The sequence below is a fragment of the Arachis hypogaea genome, chromosome 11, assembly GCF_003086295.3.
Source record: "Arachis hypogaea cultivar Tifrunner chromosome 11, arahy.Tifrunner.gnm2.J5K5, whole genome shotgun sequence".
Classification (NCBI taxonomy): domain Eukaryota; kingdom Viridiplantae; phylum Streptophyta; class Magnoliopsida; order Fabales; family Fabaceae; genus Arachis; species Arachis hypogaea.
This window is the reverse complement of record NC_092046.1, coordinates 133,980,397-133,998,812: the sequence shown is the minus strand read 5'-3', so window position 1 is coordinate 133,998,812 and position 18,416 is coordinate 133,980,397. Positions and strand designations below refer to the sequence as shown.

Genomic DNA, 18,416 nt, shown 5'->3' with positions numbered 1-18,416 from the left:
TTGTTTAAAAATACAAATTTTATATGTTTAAGGTCATGTGCTTGGCACATGTCTTTTTTAAAAAGATATTTTGGTTATACCATGCTAAAACGGCACGCTTTTCTTGGGGATACATAACGTTTCCTTCCCTAATTTCAAAGCCAAAACCATATCTCTCTTCTCTAAGCGACAATTCACCCACGACTTCTCAACCCATTCTTCATTTGAGTACTGCACCATCCATGACTGTTGCTTCTTCTTCCTTGGCAACCATGGCTACTACCTTCTCTGTAGTGGCCACCTCGATGGCTCCTATATCGGCAACTACTACTTCATCACCTGTTCTTCTGTCAGCCACTGTCATTGTAGCTACTTCTTCCCAACCTTCCGAAGAAGATGACGATGTTGTGATTATTTCTCCTCCCCAATTAGTGGCTGGAGTGACTGAATTTTACAATGATGGTGGATTTTGAGGGTCCCAAATTCAAATGTCGAGACCTTTGAACTTGGGCACAGCTAGGTATTCCTTCCATTCTCAGTCAATGGAGTATTGCATTCTTTCCTAGGTCCCACAGCCACTCCAGAACAAATCAAATCCATTTCCTCATTCTTTCTATCACCCCCAGAACATTTACCATTGATTTTCTGTAAAAATATTAAAACCTCATATTTTGCTGATCATTTTTTTAGAACTACTCTCCCTAGAAATTTGAGTTTTTACTTTTCATACTGGATGTTCTGACTTGCACCAGTGTATAAACTTGTTTGGAAAGCTATCAATATCTTTCATGCCCTAAAATTAGCAACCTTTGATCTTTCCTACACGGCTCCTTTGCTAGGGGCGAGTCTATGTTTTTGGTGTATTGCTACCAACAACTTTCATTTTTCATATGGAATGATGGGTCCGACTTTGATGGAGGTTTTAACACTGACCACTTTTGCTGACTGATGGTGAGTTTGTTTCATGGTCGACCGACTATCCAAAAGATGATTTTAATATCAGCTTCAAGTCTAATTCCATTTCGAGTTTCATTTGAAACAACATGGGTTCCGAGGGAGACCTTGTTTTCGACAGTGAACATGTAGCTCTTCCTCTCCTTTGGCTCAATTCTTTTTGTATTTTGTTCAAAATTGGTCCAAATTCAGAAAAACAACTACTTGCTCCTGGCCATTATGCTTCATCATAAGAAACTCATTGATCTCCCTTCCTTGATTCTGAGTCATTTGTATAAAGTCCTTTCTTTTATTGTTGTTGAGATTCGTCGAGGAGACTCCTCGATCAACCCATTTGGTCCTCTTTAGGTTGTCAATCTTTGGTTAAAAGTTACTCTTAAACCTCGATTCACAGCTTCCTCAACTGAGCTTCCTAGCACCCTTATCGATGGTATTCGTCTTTCTCAGCTTTCCTAGACAAAACCCAAAACTATGTCTTCTATAGGTACTTTTTGACACTTCTTCTCTATTCTCTTCAATATAAAAAAAGATTACAATGTCTCATAGTTTCCTAACCCTTTTTCTTTTCGACCTAGTACTATTCTACACCTGAATTCCTTCACTTCTTCTCAGCCAGCAAACCAAGCAATAGTCGATGACTTATGGTATAGGATATTAACTCCCCAAGTTCTTCTTGTTAGTCTACCGCAAGAATCGACCTAAGCCCTAAAAAAAAACCTTGTCACCTACTCCCCTCAGTACGTTGCTCGATAATTTGGGTTAGCTCAATCATTACCTTCACCCTTCTCTCTTGACCCTGGAGCACAATTAGTTCAGTATGAAGTGTCAGAGGTGGAGGATCTGACCAAGATGTTGGACCTGAACCATAAAAAAATGTCGATCTGATATCGGCATTTGGATATCATCCGCTGCTTCCTGTCGACCCCTAGTTTTTATGACTGGTGGTTAAAGTACTTTTACTCTCATTGTGACTTTGTCGAACAAGCTTTTGTTAATTTGGTCTCTTTTACTATTGTGTCGACTGCACCAGCACTGAAGAAGACCAGAGCTAAACATATCACTGAAATCGTAAAGTTTGAGAAGTACTATCAAGTTAAATGGCACTTTAGGAAGGTGAAATGGGTTTTTAATGAAGCTTTAGAGGTATGGAAAAAGAAAAGGGAGGTACACTTTAATAGGTGTCTCGACTGATTTTTTTCAAAGCTCCCACTAAAGATCTTTTGGCCAAAAAAGAATCCTTTATGCGTCCTTTTAAAAACTCTTCTTTTTCCAATGCCTTTTTTGCCCTTTCAGATATACTCCCTGACCCTCATAAAGGAGCTTGGTGCATGGCAGAAATTAGGCCAATTAAGAGATTGTAATATAAGAACAACGTTGCGAGTATAGCTCTTAACCAGCTAAAATCCGCCTTATCAATTTAGAAAGGTGTCACAAAATTTAGAATAAAAAATACTGGGAGTATGAGTCCCATGTCGTCTCCCAACAAGTTGCAAGAAAGGGTACTAATTTATTAATTAGGAGTTTCCAAGAATTTTGAGAGTTGAATAACAGAAATTAAACAATTGTAATTTAGTGCAATGAAAATTAAAAAAGATTTATAATATTCTAAATAAAAAGCCTTGACTGGGGGAATGATTAATTGGAAGTTCTATCCTTGTTGGGATCTCTTAAGTGTAGTATCAAAAAGGTTGTTGTTTTCACTTAGATAACCCTTACTAAATAAAGGAAAGTCAAGTGATTGAGCTAACTCTTATTCGCAAATCCTAGTCCTCTCCCTTAGGAAGGTCTAGCGTTAGTAAATACAGAACTAGCCAACAACTTCCAATTTTAACCATTACTTAAGCCTTCCAACTCAAGTGTCTCCTTTTAATCAACCCCCATGTCAAGTATGGAGTCTACTCCATTGACATGAATATAACGCTCATAGAAATATAAGAAGACATGATAAATTAAATAAAAATAGGGATTGAAAATTAATTAAAAATAAAAGTAATCCTTTACATTAACAATCCATGAAAACAATCCAATTACCACTCTAAACAAGAATTAAGAATATGGAATAAATAAAAGAGCAAGTAAGGAAAAAAACTAGAATAGTATCTTTAATGGAGGTGATGACTCTTCAATATCCAAAAGCAAAAGCAATAAATTAATAAACTATGAATGTAAACAAAACCTAGAGGAAGAGTAATTTCTCTCTAGATTCAGATCTAAAACCTAAAAACTATCCTAATGAGAATGAATGAATGTGTGTTGAGTCTCTGCACGTTCCCTGGCTTTATTCTGTGTTTCTGGGCTGAAAACTGGGTCAAAACGCGGCCCGAAATCACCCCAGCATTTTCTGTTATTTCTGTAGATCGCGTAGGTCACGTGTACGCGTCATCCACGCGTGTGCGTCATTTGGCGTTTTTCCTTGTCACGCGTACGCGTCGTTCACGCGTGCACGTCTTTTGTGCAGACTCCAATGCGCGCGTACGCGTCAGGCACGCGCACGCATCGCTGCAATTTTCTCCATGTCGCGCGCACGCGTGAGCCATGCATGCACGTCGATGCTCGCTGGTCATCTCCTTAGTTTCTTGTGTTCCTTCCATTTTTGCAAGCATCCTCTCCAATTTCTAAGCCATTCCTGCCCTATAAAGCCTGAAACACCTAACACACGGATCACGGCATCGAATGGTATAAAGGAGAATTAAAATATACAAATTAAAGATCTCTAGGAAGCAAGTTTTCAACTATAGAATAAAACTAGGAAGGAATTGTAAAATCATGCAAATCATATGAATAAGTGGGTAAAGACTTGATGAAACCACTCAATTAAACACAAGATAAACCATAAAATAGTGGTTTATCAGAGCTTTAGGGGTAATTTATGAACTCCAGAAAAATGATCCAAGGACGTGTGGAATAACTTCAACTAATCTCGAGTATGGTCGAGACACTCATCATGTAGTGAGCGGTTGGACGAGGATCCTTGATATCCTCCAGGTACTTCATACCTTTTAGATTGATTATTCAAAGTCTCTTATTATAACTTCTTTCAACGCAGGTGCTCAACTGACCATCATTAGCGGAGTTGCTACCGAGCTTCCCCAAGTTGAAGAACTCTAGGATTTGGACGAAGATACCGCTCCACCAAGCGCCAAATCTGGTCGAGGTGGTCAAGGAAAAGGTCAGTCAAAATGTGCAACCTTTACTTCAAAGAAACATGGTCCCATTGACATCTTAATGAATGTTGAACCACCAAAGAAGAGTCGACCCACCACTTCCTCCAAGTACATGCTTTAGTCATTGCTTTTTTGCAACTTCTTTCATCATATATTTATCTTTCATATAATGATTATTTTTCAGTCGAGGCAATCTCAGTTGAAGCAATCCCAGAAAGGGACTTCTTCTCAAATCACTGATGTTGACACCCCTTCTTCCTAGAGGTTGACCAACCTATTCATGCTGAAATAGAAATTCTTTAGCCTCCATCGATCCCTATTTCGACTCCAACTCAGAATCCACCCTCAACTGCTGCTTCACATACTTTGACGACTTTTCCTTTGGTACGTTCTTTATTGATCGAATTTGTTGAGTCAATCCTTATTTGCTATTTGACTTGTTTTTCTTTTCGGGAAAGTTACAATCCTATTCCAAGTGGTGCGGAAACTCACCAAGAGTCCGGTCCTGCCCATGGGTCCGGATCGACTACCGCAGTAACTGCGGTTTCTCATACTCAACCATCGACACAGAAATCTGTCGATCAAGGTCTAGAAGCACCTTTCACTATTCCTTCTCCAAAAGCTGGGGATTTAAACTTTGATGATGTTGACTTTGATTTGGAGAACATGCTCAGGTCTAGTGTTGAGTGCTACCATTCCACAAGTCAAAGAATCGATCCCTGAGGAGCTGCTTCAGGAAAAGGAAGTCGTAGAGGAAGTCATTTCTCCTGCTCCTACAGGCCCCGACCTTCAGATCATCAAACAAGTCAACATCATCCTTGATTGTCTGAATCATCCTTTGGAGGATATTAATAATGATGCTAATTTAAAGGTTCGACTTATTAATGCTCTTGCTTACCTTAGTCCCCATATTCCTTCTTACACTCATTCAGCTCTAAGTTCCTTTATCGAAGATGTTTATGTTCATCTATAAAAAATTCAAGATGCCGATGATGAGATGAATCAGTCAATCGAGGCCTTAGCTAAGCATAACACACAATTGAAGAAATACGAGAAGGCTAAGTCCCAAGTTTCTGAAGTTTTGTCAGAATCTTGAACAAGAAAACAATAATTGGCATTAAAGATTGCAAATTCAGAAAAAGAGTTGGCTGACTTGAAATCTGGTAAGAACAAGGTTTCAGCAACTAATACTGCTCTTTCCCTTCAACTTCAATAGATTGAGCAAGTTCACACTACTAGTGTTAATGGTCGACAAGCTCTGGTCGAATAGTCACTCGAGCTACTAGTGCCAGTAATACAGCAGCTCAGGAAACCACAAACTTGGGTCAGCGTCAAGAATATTTGAAACTTATGTTTAGGACCTTATTTTGATCTACTTGTTTATATTTTAAATTTCATCATCTGACTCTTGACTATTTTTGTTCTAGTGATTACAATGGTACTTTTCGAGATACTTCCCATTTACATGTATGCTTTGATTACTGATTATACCTCGTATTCTGTATGCACGTCATCAAACACTCTTTCTATTATAAAAGGTCCTTGACATAAAGGTGACCACTTCCCTTTTACCTATTCGGTCGGAATTACCATTTTCAAGACTAAGTCATTAATTGCAAATTTTTTGCTTTTTTCCCTTCGATGGTATGACTTAGCTATCATTTCTTTTTGCTTGAAAATTCTATCTAATGTCATTAGTCGAACTTGGTCTAAATAATCTAATGGGAAATTATAGTGTACAGATGCGAGGATATAGATATTCCTCTTGGAGTTATCTCTTGCTGACAAGTGTCCAGGGGGAGCCGCTTTTGATTGTTTATTGAACGGTGTAACGTGAAGCGACCACGTAGCCGAGTAGCTCATGCTGGAAGGGAATTGGCTCCGTTTGGAAAGAAGGTGCTGCACTTGGATGTGAGAGGATTGGGCCCGGGTTGAATGGACTCCATATAAGGCCTTGGATAAGGGTGGGCCGCGGGGGCATCATGGTTGAAAGGGTGGAATGAGTTAAAAGCATACTGCAAGATTAAGTAATTTTAGGTTGTATGACCCTTGACCAAAAAAAAAAAAGGTTGTATGACCCAAATGAACCCAAACAAAATAAAGGAAGAGAAAGAATATATGCAGCTGGACTAAATTTTTGGTGAACACTGTAGACTTAGTTTATTTACCAGGAAGTAGTTGTTTTAGTGCTGTACTCATTATAGGTTAATTTTGTATAATTTAAAAAGTAATGAATAAAGATAACGAATATTAAATACCTGAGTATGGCACTACTAGATTAATAGTAAAAGTATAGTTCATACAGTATCGCCAGGACGTTGAGATGTAAAAATATCTTAAAATAAATACAGTTTAGATGCAGTTAAATGTGTTGATTCTATTTATTTATTAGAACATTGAGTAAATAATATAGTACAAGATTCAAATATGTAAATATACTGGTTGACGCCATAATTACCGAACATTGTATAAGACTAATCTGGAGTGTTCCGGTGTAGGGTTTGTTGACTTCTGACTGTTACTATTAATTAAAAGAAGGCAATAGAAAGAGTCACTTTGATCAGTATAGATGTGGGTATGCCTCCAAAGTGGATAAAGTCTTGGTGAATGGCAGTGTGTAAAAGCAGCAAGCAGTTGGTTGTTAGGGTATTCCGAGTTTGCAGCGAAAACTGTAAAGAGCTATTTGGATCGGTCTGGAGGAGGAAGGACGTTTTCGATTTGGTCGAAGCTACAAAAGAGTAGAAGAACGTAATAATGAGACAAACTGAAGTTGAGTTGCATGAATAATGCAATTTGATGGTTATCAGTGGCTAAGAGAAGGCGGGTTGAATCTTGGCTTCCTTTTTGCTGAATATTACTTTTGCCTTTTTAAAGAGACTTCACGAGATATTTTCACTTTTGTCTCATAACAAGTTGAAAGACATTTTTCATTTTGTCTCCTGAGTAACAGAAACAAAAAAGAAGTAGAGAAGAAGAAATTTCAGCTACTAGGTGCAATGTAGCCTACATCCAGTCTCCATCACAACAGTGATGAAATTTCACCATCTTTAGCAGATTACAAACACTAATTCTTTTCACTAGGATCTACCCAATCCTATATGGGACAAATCCAGATTCTAACCCAATCTGAACTTGACTAGGACTCATCCTAGCTTTCAACAGCAATGTGCTCACCCAACTTGCAAGGGACTAAGACTCACTGTAGCTTTCAACTGCAAAGTGCTAATCCAATTTGCAAGGGAATCCCCTCAGGACCATGACAATAAAACAGAAATACATTCGAAGGATTTCTGAGATAACTATGGATTTTTCTCAAAGTTTAAGTCTCTGCCTTTTTTGACTCATTGGCTTTTTCTCACAAGACCTCACATTTTGCCTTTTACTAACAAAACATAGACAGAGTAAATTGAGAAAAAGAAATATTCTATGAAGACCATGAAGGAGAAGAATAATATGGGAGCCCAAACGTGTGCTCTCACTCCTTACCTTCAACCCTTGGCCATTCACCGTTAATATAGAAGAGTGAAGCTTCCAAGGTTGAATCACGTTCAACCCTAGCACTGTCTTCTTCTCCAACATCAGATTAGCGGCAGCTTCATCAAAGGAGAGAGAGAGAGATAGCCCGAATCTGTTACGTGCATCTCTCTCATCCTTTTTCATCCATCTTCTTCAATCTTGGCCGTTGATCATGACTTTGGCCCCAAGAATAAATTCTAAGTGTTGATGAGCTTCTGACCCAAGATAGCTTCAAGCTTTTCATTTTTGCTTCTTCCCTATCTGAGACTCAGGGGCTATCTTCTTCTTGATGGAACAAAAATGGAAATGAAGTTTTTACCAAGGAAGATATGCTTCCTGCCAAAGCCGATCTCGTCCTTTCTTGGTAACAAAATCTTGAAACCTTTCTTCAAATCTTTCCTTCTGAAGCAAAGATCTTTCTTAGCCTTTTTTCATAGACTTTTCCTGTGACTTCTAATTTCTTCTATCTTCATATCTGATAGATTGAAGTGACCAAAAGCAAGAGAGAGGATAGAGAAGAGAGACAAAACTTTCAAAGGAAGCATTAAATGGAATACAACCAAATTGAATTTCCACTTCCGTTACCCAAGACATAAAGTAACATGTAAAGCTTTTAATGTGGCTAAATCAATTTGAATTTTAGCTTCCAGTTACTAAGGCATGAAGTCATGTGTTAGAATTTTTCAATTTTTAAATTTTTAATTCTGGTTTGTTTCTTATTTCTCACTTGATATTACTCAAATTTTAAAAGGTTGATGGTGGTGATTCTGTTTATTAGTTAAAAGATTTTAACATCCCCTCTCTCTCTTTCTCTCTCCAAATTTTATTAAATAATTTTTTTAGGTCAGACTATTTTTAACTTTCGCTATAATAAGTATTTTTTAAATTATGTAATGCATAAAATATCACATCTTTTCATATATCACATCATAATTTTAATTAATAAAGTAAATTAATTTATGAATTTATATTAAATTATTAATTTTAGTTACACTTAAATTCGAATAACACTTTAAAAATAATTTTAAAAAAAAATCAAAAACCTTATTTGAATCAGCATATACATAAAATACTATGTGAAATTAAGACTATATAAATTAAGACTATTTTTTTCCTTGTCTTTATCTGTCTACCCTCTTTATTTCTTTTAAAAATCGCTTCGTTCTTAATTTTTTATGTAAGCTATATGAATGCAAAAAATCCATACTCCATCTACTTTCAATCTGTCTTTGACTGTGCCTCAATCCAGTATAAATAAACAGATTTATTCTGCCAAGAATTGTTAAAAGGTTATAACTACTTTTTTAATAGTTATCATTAAAATATTTTAAATAATAATTTACTTTTTTGACCTTTTTTAAATTAAAAAGTTATATCATTTACTCTTTATTAATAGCGTGAACATGGGAAAGCGAAAATTGGACACTGAATTTCCCTCTTCTCTTTACATATTGTTATATATAACCTCTAAAAAGAAGGTGGAAATTATTCTTAACTTATTTTTAATTTTTAAAAAGGATTTCCTATAATTATGTTTTATTCTTTTTTACGAGAATGTTATTGTTTTCTTCTTTACAAGTTTGAAAACCTAATCCCAACATGAAATCCTATGTCTTATAAATTCTTACGTTTCTTTCATGAAAATAATTTTTTATACTTGCATGGATAACATTTTTTTCAACATATTAACGCAGGTATTGCAATAGTCAAATAACAAGGTCTTAGTACGTGGCTTTGCATGACGTCGTTGCATGCTTCACCAGCTCTTGTCCAAAGTAGGGTCCGATCCGGGTTGGCTCGCGGACAGGGGAGCGCGGCATGCACATGTCGTTTGATGCCTGTAGGGTGGCCCGCAGCATATGCTTCCGCTACAGTTGCACGTGCGTTGCATTGGGAAGCCATTCAGCAAGACAAGGAAACTTAGCGTTTGCCCTCGCGGGGCATGTACAGGTATAAAGGATGCATGCACTGGAGAGCCATGATGAGCCTACATTCGCGTACGGAAGCGGTTGTGTTGGACAGCATCCGGCCCCCCGCCCCTTCCAGATGACAGTCATAATAATGGCACCGTTAGTATTGTTAACACCCTCCTGTGCAACTTACGGTGTCTCCTCCTGAGAGTTAATGGATCGGGGTACCAACCCATATGTGGATTGTCGTGCAACGGTGAGCATTTCGACGTCCACTGTTCATGCTTAGCTGTGTCATGATCTTGCCGTGTTATAGCGTATAATATGTGTCTCTTCTCACGAGCTATGCCATCAACGTAGTGATGAATTATTTTTAATGTATTAACCATGAACGAGACAAGAAGATTTGTCGGTGAATATCGACCAGAGGCAACATCGTCACAGTTCAAAAATGGGTCCGGCCACGATAAAAATGGTTGAGTTCAACCAAGAGTACGATTTAAAGGGTCAGTGCATCACGGGACATGTACATATGATAAGAATGGTTAATTAATTTGTACATACATATGGCCGCAGCCACGATTCAGCATACATGAAAACAAATTAAAAAAATTCGTTGAACGGCCAAATAGTGAAAAACATATACTAGTAATCACCTATTTAGGCAGACAAAAGTAAACAGTCTTAACTCGAGATACACCAAGAGATTAATATCGGCATCAGTTGCTGTTCTCCAAGATCACTCACGAGAGGTGCCAACTTATAGTAGGGAGTCACTAAACTTGCATTCATTGTTGCTAGATACATTGGTAGAGCGGTAGTCTTGCAAGTCACCCCGGCCTTCCTAAATGTGAAATTTGCCGAGGTGCGCACCCAATAATGGATCCGACGTAACTAGAAAGCTAACTGAGTCATGCCTTTGTTCCCAATGCTACCCAATCTGAAGAAAACATGGAAGGGGCTTATGTTACTGCCTAACAGGTTTTTATAACGTGTGCGGTGTTTGTTTAGTGGGGTGAGGCTCTCCCCAATATGGAGTGCCATGATTTTGAAGGTCCGCTAAGGTTGTTTTGTAGTCTAACCCTGAACGGGTTTGTGTGTTGTTGTGTGATGTGGTAGCGGTAGAGGGATATTTAACAACGACGCCATGCATTATGCATCTCAAATAAGCCAACCTCCAAATGCATGTAGGATTCAGTATAGTTGCGGGGCCCATAAGGTCCTACACGGCGTCGTCTTGTGCGTTGTGGTTTTTGTTAAAGCAGGTATGACGCGATAGGTTGATGGACAACACAATGGGTGTACTGTAGCACGCATGGGGTTGTGATCCCTGTAGAAAGACTATTTTGTCCCCCGCTATTATGGTTTCCCGCCACGAATATCAAGACCTCATGGTCATACTAATTCGATGCGATTGAATGCGTCGAAAATGCAAGGGGTTAGTTCCATCATAGGGCAACTCATGTAATGACTATGTGAGGCTGGTGTGAGGTAGCAGGAGTGGTGTGGGAAGATCACAATACTTCTACGAGGCATTGCACAAACGAAAAAGAACTTGTGCCTGTTAACCTCCTCCACAAAAATGGCTTCCATGTTGGCGAATGGTAGTGTGCGGGTCTAACGCTATTATTCCTTCGCCACTGTTTCTTGGCATGCGGGAATCTTTCCATGGAAGAGGACAAAACAGAGCAGTCTCGCTTTGTTGGGGGGTCCATGAATGGAGTCCTGAGTGGCCAACATGTTCCTCATCCGTCTGCAGAAACCACATCAAATATTTGCTCGTAGCTCGAACCCATGTGAGTTGATTCCTTCCAAACTTAGCTATGTTCTATTTCTTCCGTACCATTATGATTTCAATAGTGTCAATGCACTCGGGTGCCATACCCACGTCTTTCCCTTCAGAAGCTATCCCTAGTAAGAATCTCGCCGGTATTGGAAACTTGGTCTTTTCAAAATAGCTTATTGTCCCCGTTTTAGTGTTAGGGTTCCGTGACCATGTGTGACCGGGTTGGACGCTTTTTGCGTCGTATCGTGCCTGATGTTGAGAGGAATGTATTAATGCGTGGACGTTGCTATTCAGAACCGGGTCAACCAAAACCTGTATTTTTACGTTTGTCGCCGTTAGGCTTAGTCTGCCATGAGAGTCCGTAGTTGCCGTCGTTTTGCCTACAAGGGTATCTGGGAAGAATGTTGTTTGCAATATTTTGGGGGCTTTTGGGGTAACATGTAAGTAGGACTGGTTTCAAAATTCTCTTACTGTGTGAACCGTTACACATAGGGCCCGCTTCGTAAGAGATGGGCCTGTGTTGAATCAAGTTGGCCTTATGAGGGTTGTCATTGCTGCAGGCGCATGCATGTGTGGCCCAATAAAATAGGAATGTCTAGAAAGCAACCCATCTAGGCTGTGATTATGAGAGAAGGTGTGGGCCAGCAGGTTTTATTGGACACAAGCATGTATCCCTTCTTTTACTGGGCTTGGCAACATGATCTCCGGCCCGGAAACCTGACCGGAGAAGGGGGTGCACAACAGGAACCCTCCATGGTGGTTTTTGTATGACTCGGGTGTATGACTTGTTGTCCTAGGCTAACTGGTGAAATTCTTGAGTACTGTAGGCACTCCCGTCGTTTGTCCTTCAGCGACAAGTCGTTTCGGAAAGTTTGCGACAGCCCGCTGCCCGTATCGGGACCGGTGGCTGGATTGAGTTCCAAATGTTCCTCGTCGTGTACAAGGAAGAAGTCGTGTCTTAACACTAGCAGGTAATTAAAGATATATGGTTTTTATTTAAGGAATTCCATAAGCAATGCATAGAATATACATGGGATAGTATGCTAAAGTTTTCTTGTCACTTGACTTTTGCAGGGGCTTTGTAGGCGGAGATGACGATCAAGTCGCATCATCTGGAAGTTGCCGATCCTCCCGTGCTCCAAAAAACCAGGTATGTCTTAGTAGGGTTCTTTTCCTTAGTAAGCAAACCGTCACGTATTTGGAAGTACAACATTCTGTGATGTGGTACGATTTACTGTCGGGCAACAAAACCATCGCGATGAGTATGGTGACAAATGTCTCCGGGATGCAAACGGAGCTCAGGAAACTTGCAGCCATGTTGTCCCGGCATGATGCCTTTGTACAAGAAATGAGAGATGCCATCAAGCTACTGAGAAGAGACAATTCTGCTGTGTCATTGAACCCGGTTCCATTTGGGCACTGTGCCACTTGCAAGTGCTGGAAGGGGGAGGCCATTGCGATAGTCCCTTCACCTACTGTGACATCAAACAAGAGGATCATCAACAGCCAGCTACTGACTCCGGGGTAGGGCAAGGGTCTGGCATCCCGTCCTACCATCGACACGACGTTCACAATTAACCATATGCCGTTCAGCTCTCTGTGGAAGAAGAAATCCGCAAGAAAGAGCCTCTGGTCCCACACAAAGTCCCCCGCAAGTCCCTCGCCAAAAGTGGTTCAGTCTTCTAGGATAACGGGGTTTATTCATAGCATGCATATGCGAATTCCATGAAACGTTCGTTCCAGATAGCCTAATAATCCAGTTGATTCCTGCAGGTCGATTTGACTTCCGAGCATGTGTGGGATAGCCCAAAATGCAGGAATCCCCCTGAAGAAGGCACTAGATGCATGCGTTGCCCCACAAGGGTTCAGAGCAATTACTATCTCGCTGAGAACGAGGACGTGCTCGATGGTTGCCAGGGGGTGGGGATGAAAGTCAAACACATTCTCCGGGTGCGTCAGTCAATCTGTTTTTAAACTACCAATTACCAACTCTACCCTAGTATGCCAACTCAGACTTGCTGGTAGTTCTTCATTTGTGACACTTTGCATGGATTTCGTAGACCATGAACCTGGCATTCCAGCCCCAGAACGACATGAATCTGTCTCCAGTTGAGCTGGCTGTGGCAGCTTACGTCTTCTGTAGGGATCTTCCCCACAGGTTAATAACATGACGTGGTCTTGCAATAGGCGCTGTGTGGTTGGAATGTTTTACGATAATCGATTTAAGTGACATGACTGCATGGTTTCCTGACAGCGAACTGCTAGTGAATGTCGGCGACTGCATCACCAGCAGGGCAGCCCTGATGACCCTTGTTCTGAGAGCGGAGGTTGTGGATGATGTACGTGCCTGTATTGAACCGCATAGTATAACATTGTCTTAATGGCATGCCTTTATACCCGCACTGATGATGTCACACTGACCTTATTCTTCCTTGATCACTGTTTTCGATGCAGGTCCTAAATGTGGTCGTCTGGATGCTGACACGGACTTCAAAACATACTCAATGGTTCCTCCCCACAAGCATCATGGTATGTAATGATCTTCCTTTTGACGTTGTTGATCACCAGTTATTTTATTGAGAAGACACAGGTGAAGTTTCTGTTCTTGACTTATCTCAGCAAGCCGTACTCGAAGGCCGTACGCTTACCTCAGGCACTGTCACCTCGCTTCGTAACAACTACATGCGGTGCAAGGTGGACAGGGTCACGAGGGTATGTTCCTTACCTAACCCAATTACTTTCGAGTGTATCGTTTCACGTTACGCCTCAATTCTGATATCTTGTTCAATTTATGTCTAGATACATCAACGATGTAGTGTGATGGTCACTAGTATCTCATGATAATTGATGTGCCCCGCATGAAACTCATTTACCTGGACTCGCTTCGAGATCCTGCTCAAGCATAAGCAAGGAAGATCGGCATGACGTGCGTGGTGAGTATCCGATTTTAATTCCCAACTTTTGGATCGTATCCCCTTTTTTTATTGATGTTGATGCTGGGTTCTTGATCCTTGTCATATTCTTGCTGTTCAAGTAGGCATTGTACCTTGAAGGGCTGACGTTGCGACGGTCTTGGCTCTCCGGCAACTGCTCCATTCGACCCAGGTTTTCTACATTCGATTTCGAAGAGCCTAAAGTGCCCCAACAGGATCGGAAATCGTGAGCTACCAATACCCCATTCACATGTCGCTCAGATGCATCCATTACTCAACAAATCCTTGAGTCGCTACTCATAGTAAAAGTGGCATCTCCTTTAGAATACAAACTAACATGTGTTTTGTGACTGTGCAACAGAATGGACTGCGGTGTGTGTGTGGCACAGTGGATGATTAGGGACCATCTGTGGCAGGATTATAATGTTCAGGTATTTTCCTCTGTCACTAGTTCATGTCATGATAGGTTTTCCTCTCGTTAACCTCCTATGTATGTCGAGTTCGGTTTTCCTATGTTATAGAACGTTAGCAACGCAACGCGTATGCGCTTGGCGGTAGATCTGGTGATGAAGTTGCACAACGACATGGCTAGGGACATCGTTGCCAAAGCCGTTGCTCACTGGCAAGTGGAGGCCACGTAGCCATCGCCTTTGAAAAAGGTTCCGGTCTTATACTGTGTGCGTACCCTTTTTTGGTGCATCTCCAACAAGCGTGTGGCCATTTTGGAACAACATGGAGCCCCCACGTTAGGTTCATATTTGGGTTGCATACAGCACTTTTGGAGGTCAAATGACCAATTTTTTGTTCCAAGCTCTTGACCTGGCATAGAAAATGTACTTCCACTTCTGACTTCTGTAACGTGTCTCGGCCAATAGGTCAGGTGCCTTTGAAGCCATGGAAGACTTATAGCACCACTTTGTTTGAAGACATTATGCAACTCTTATCATTTTGTATAAGAACATTATGTAACAGCAACAATGTTCTTAAAATACATATTGTTAAAAACCAAACAATGGTCAATAAATTAACATCAAGACTCATATCTATTGTATTAGTATATACTATAAGTATTTACTGAGAAATAATATTAATAGATATCATACACTTAGGAAAAGAAAAATTAAGTAAGTTTATAATTTTATTTAAATAAAAATATAATTAAGTTAACAATGAGTGAGTTAAGAACTAAAATTAAAATAACTTAAATACAAGTAAATTATTGGCTAAAAGGTATCTACATATATTTTAATTTGCACATATATTGGTAACAAGGATGTTAGTCTGGTGATTCTGACTACCATTCCTCTCCTTTAGGAGGGGGTTCGAACCCTTGCTTTTTCATTTTGGGACCCGGGTAGAAAGGCAAAAAAAAAAAAACGTTATTGTTGGCCCATCAGACCCAGCAGTTACGATTGGCCTTAATGCAACAGTACTCATTACATGGATTTGGCCCTTGGCAACTCAAACATTTCCATGAATCAAAATAATAGATGTCTTCGACTCCACAAGGCACATTACCTGGAGCAGCCACCATTCAAACAAGTCCTCATTTGTTGCCCTCGTCGGAGTCGACATACTGCCGTGGCCTTCGTGCGGCGGCGGTTCGCTTTGGTTCCCAGAGCAAGGTTGGGATGCATAGAATTGGTGGATGTGTTGGCCCCCAGGGAAGAAGTTTCCCCCACTACCCCTGCCACAGAACAGAGCACGCCAACATGGACTACCTCTCTGATTCACCATGGAGGATGTATTCACAGCTGAGCTAGACACGTTATTGAGACCAGCTTCACCGTGAGGCGAGGTATGATCCTGCAAGCATGTAGGCCGTTTTAGAATTTGTTCAAAATATAATCCGCTAGCAAAAAAGTGATATTAGTAATTAACTTCAGCAAGCAGGAAACAGCACAGCCTCCCATGTTCACTTAAAACGAGTTAATATTTTTACCTTAACTCTGTTACTTGTCTCAACATATACCACCGTTCCAATCACGACACAGGTAAAACAAATGACAAGCTACCGGGTTACAACTTAATATGTTCGTGTAACATTGCATCCTGAACAATAGTTTAACAAGCACTATCCACTAAGACTGATACACTTAGCCAATTATTATTCTCTCGGGAAAATGCAAGGTTTAAACAACTCCAACTCACAAATAACATCTCAAATGGTCTTCTAACCCAGGGAATAACATGCAATATACTCAAAAGTAAGGCATCTACCAAATTATGTCGCTCTAAAACAAGGCTAAGGTCTACGGCATGATATGAACCATGAAACTAATCTCACAATAGCACACAAACGTGCAACTAGAGAAGTAACCCATTTATCTGGACAAGTTGATGGATAAAATTACCTCATACGCATCACCGAGCTTTGTCGGAAGCGACGCTGAAGCGGCTGCAGGGTCGTGCTGCGAACCGTTGCCAAACGTGGGCGAGACCCCATTACCTACCCCAGACACACTTGGTGCACAGTTCCCGCTGCATGTCCTCTTCGTATGCCCTGGAATGCCACATTTGGTGCAGCAACATCTCTTCCCTCGGACGTTGGGTTGACAACTTGTGTCGAACTTCTTCGTCCTCTTAGGGGCACCTTTTGTTCTTGCCACAACCAGGTCCTTCGTCGCGCACCACGCCGACATCCCTGGCTGACCGCCTGCCCTCACATAAACTCTGTGACGTAGCTTTTCTATGAGACTCACGATGCTCTCCCTAGTGAATTTGAAGTCTTCGCCCTCCTCCGAACCAAGTCTTGCGACCAAGTTTGTGGCCGAACAAAGTGCAGCATACCTAAGCATGCGACCCGCATGTCCAGGTCTCGTAGTCACCGACATCCGTCTGGAATCCTTTGCATCTTTGCACCATCTTCTCATTATAAGACTGTTCGGTATTTGTTCCAAACCCTCGTATTTCATCACGCAGAATATGTGACTACATGGAATTCCCTAACTATTCCACATCAAACAGTCGCACTCAATTTTCTTGTCATCGGGGTCGAACAAAACCTTCTGTATCCTACCAAGAGCGCCCATCCTTGAAAACTTGTAGACAACCGTTGTGCAGATGCTGTCTCTCCCACGAAACAACAAGGTCGCAACACCCTTAATTTGTTTCTTCACCTCTCTAAAAACTGCCTGCGTGTATAGTTTTGATGCAAAAAGCTCAATAGAGTCAAGCCCGATAGTTAACAGGGGCTATAGTACGTAGAATAGAACTGCGTCGTGACCTCGTTGTTTCGATAATCCTTTATAACGCGATCTAAGCTGTGCACCAGCTCCAAAATGCTATCAGTGGATTTCAGGAACCCCTTTATGTATGCATTAATCCCCTCACATCTTGAGGTTGTCCTGTATCCCACACAGAACGTGCCCCGGAGATATGCTGTTGCCCAAATTTCTTTGACCTCGTATGTGCTTTGAACCCAACTATTATTTTGTAGGCCAAGTGACTCCACCGCCGTCTTCCAATATTCCTCAAAGTCCTCCACCTTGAAGTTCGCATAGATAGCCTTCTTAAAGACCTTCCGGAATTCGGTATCCTTAACCCTTTGAACACAATTTTTCTCCAAGTGCCACCCACACAGCCGGTGCCTAGCTGCTGGGAACACCTCCGTAATAGCTGCGCGCATCACTTTGTCCCCATCCATGACAACAACACACGGCGTCTTCTCTCCCATTACGTCAATAAGATTTAATAGCAGCCACCGGTAACTACGAACTTCCTCGTCCTCCAGCAGCACAAATCCAAAAATGGTTGTCTGTTTGTGGTGATTTGACCCGGGAAACACTACAAGCGGTTTCTTGTACTTATTTGACCGATACGTCGAATCAAAAGCCAGAACATCTCCAAATAACTGATAGTCCGACATCATCTCACCGTCGACCCAGAAAAGGCTCCCCAGCCGATTATCGGCAGTTCGCGTGTAACGTGCGATCGTCGGCATGTCGGCATTCGCCTTGCCCTCCAAGTAATTAATCGTTGCTGCAGCATCGCCATCACTGATTCAGGCCAGTCTTTTCCCATGAACGTAATTATACAAATCACGCTTTGTAAATCGCAGCATTCCAGACCCTTCAGATTGACCAGCCATGTAAGCCATTATCTTTGAGGTTGGTATCCCAAATTGCTTCATGCTATCAACTTGCGCTTTGTCACCATTACTCATCTTCCGATG

The 18,416-nt window shown here is 41.0% G+C and overlaps 1 protein-coding gene across 1 annotated transcript; it reads right to left on the bottom strand.

Moving 5' to 3' along the window:
- Positions 1–17,187: 17,187 nt before the first annotated feature.
- Positions 17,188–18,185, bottom strand: LOC112721854 (protein FAR1-RELATED SEQUENCE 5-like). The gene is made up of 2 exons (XM_025772878.1): positions 17,469–18,185; positions 17,188–17,376 (listed from the first exon to the last, which is right to left on the bottom strand). The coding sequence occupies exons 1-2, from the start codon at positions 18,183–18,185 to the stop codon at positions 17,188–17,190; spliced, it is 906 nt and encodes a 301-aa protein (XP_025628663.1).
- Between the last annotated feature and the right edge of the window lie 231 nt (positions 18,186–18,416).

What these genes read in the sequence shown, in the direction of transcription:
- LOC112721854 (XM_025772878.1), bottom strand. Translation starts at nt 18,185, where the DNA reads ATGCCGACGATCGCACGTTACACGCGAACTGCCGATAATCGGCTGGGG. An exon ending in AGGATTATCGAAACAACGAG is followed by an intron (nt 17,377 to 17,468) that starts GTCACGACGCAG and finishes CTATACACGCAG; the next exon opens with GCAGTTTTTAGAGAGGTGAA.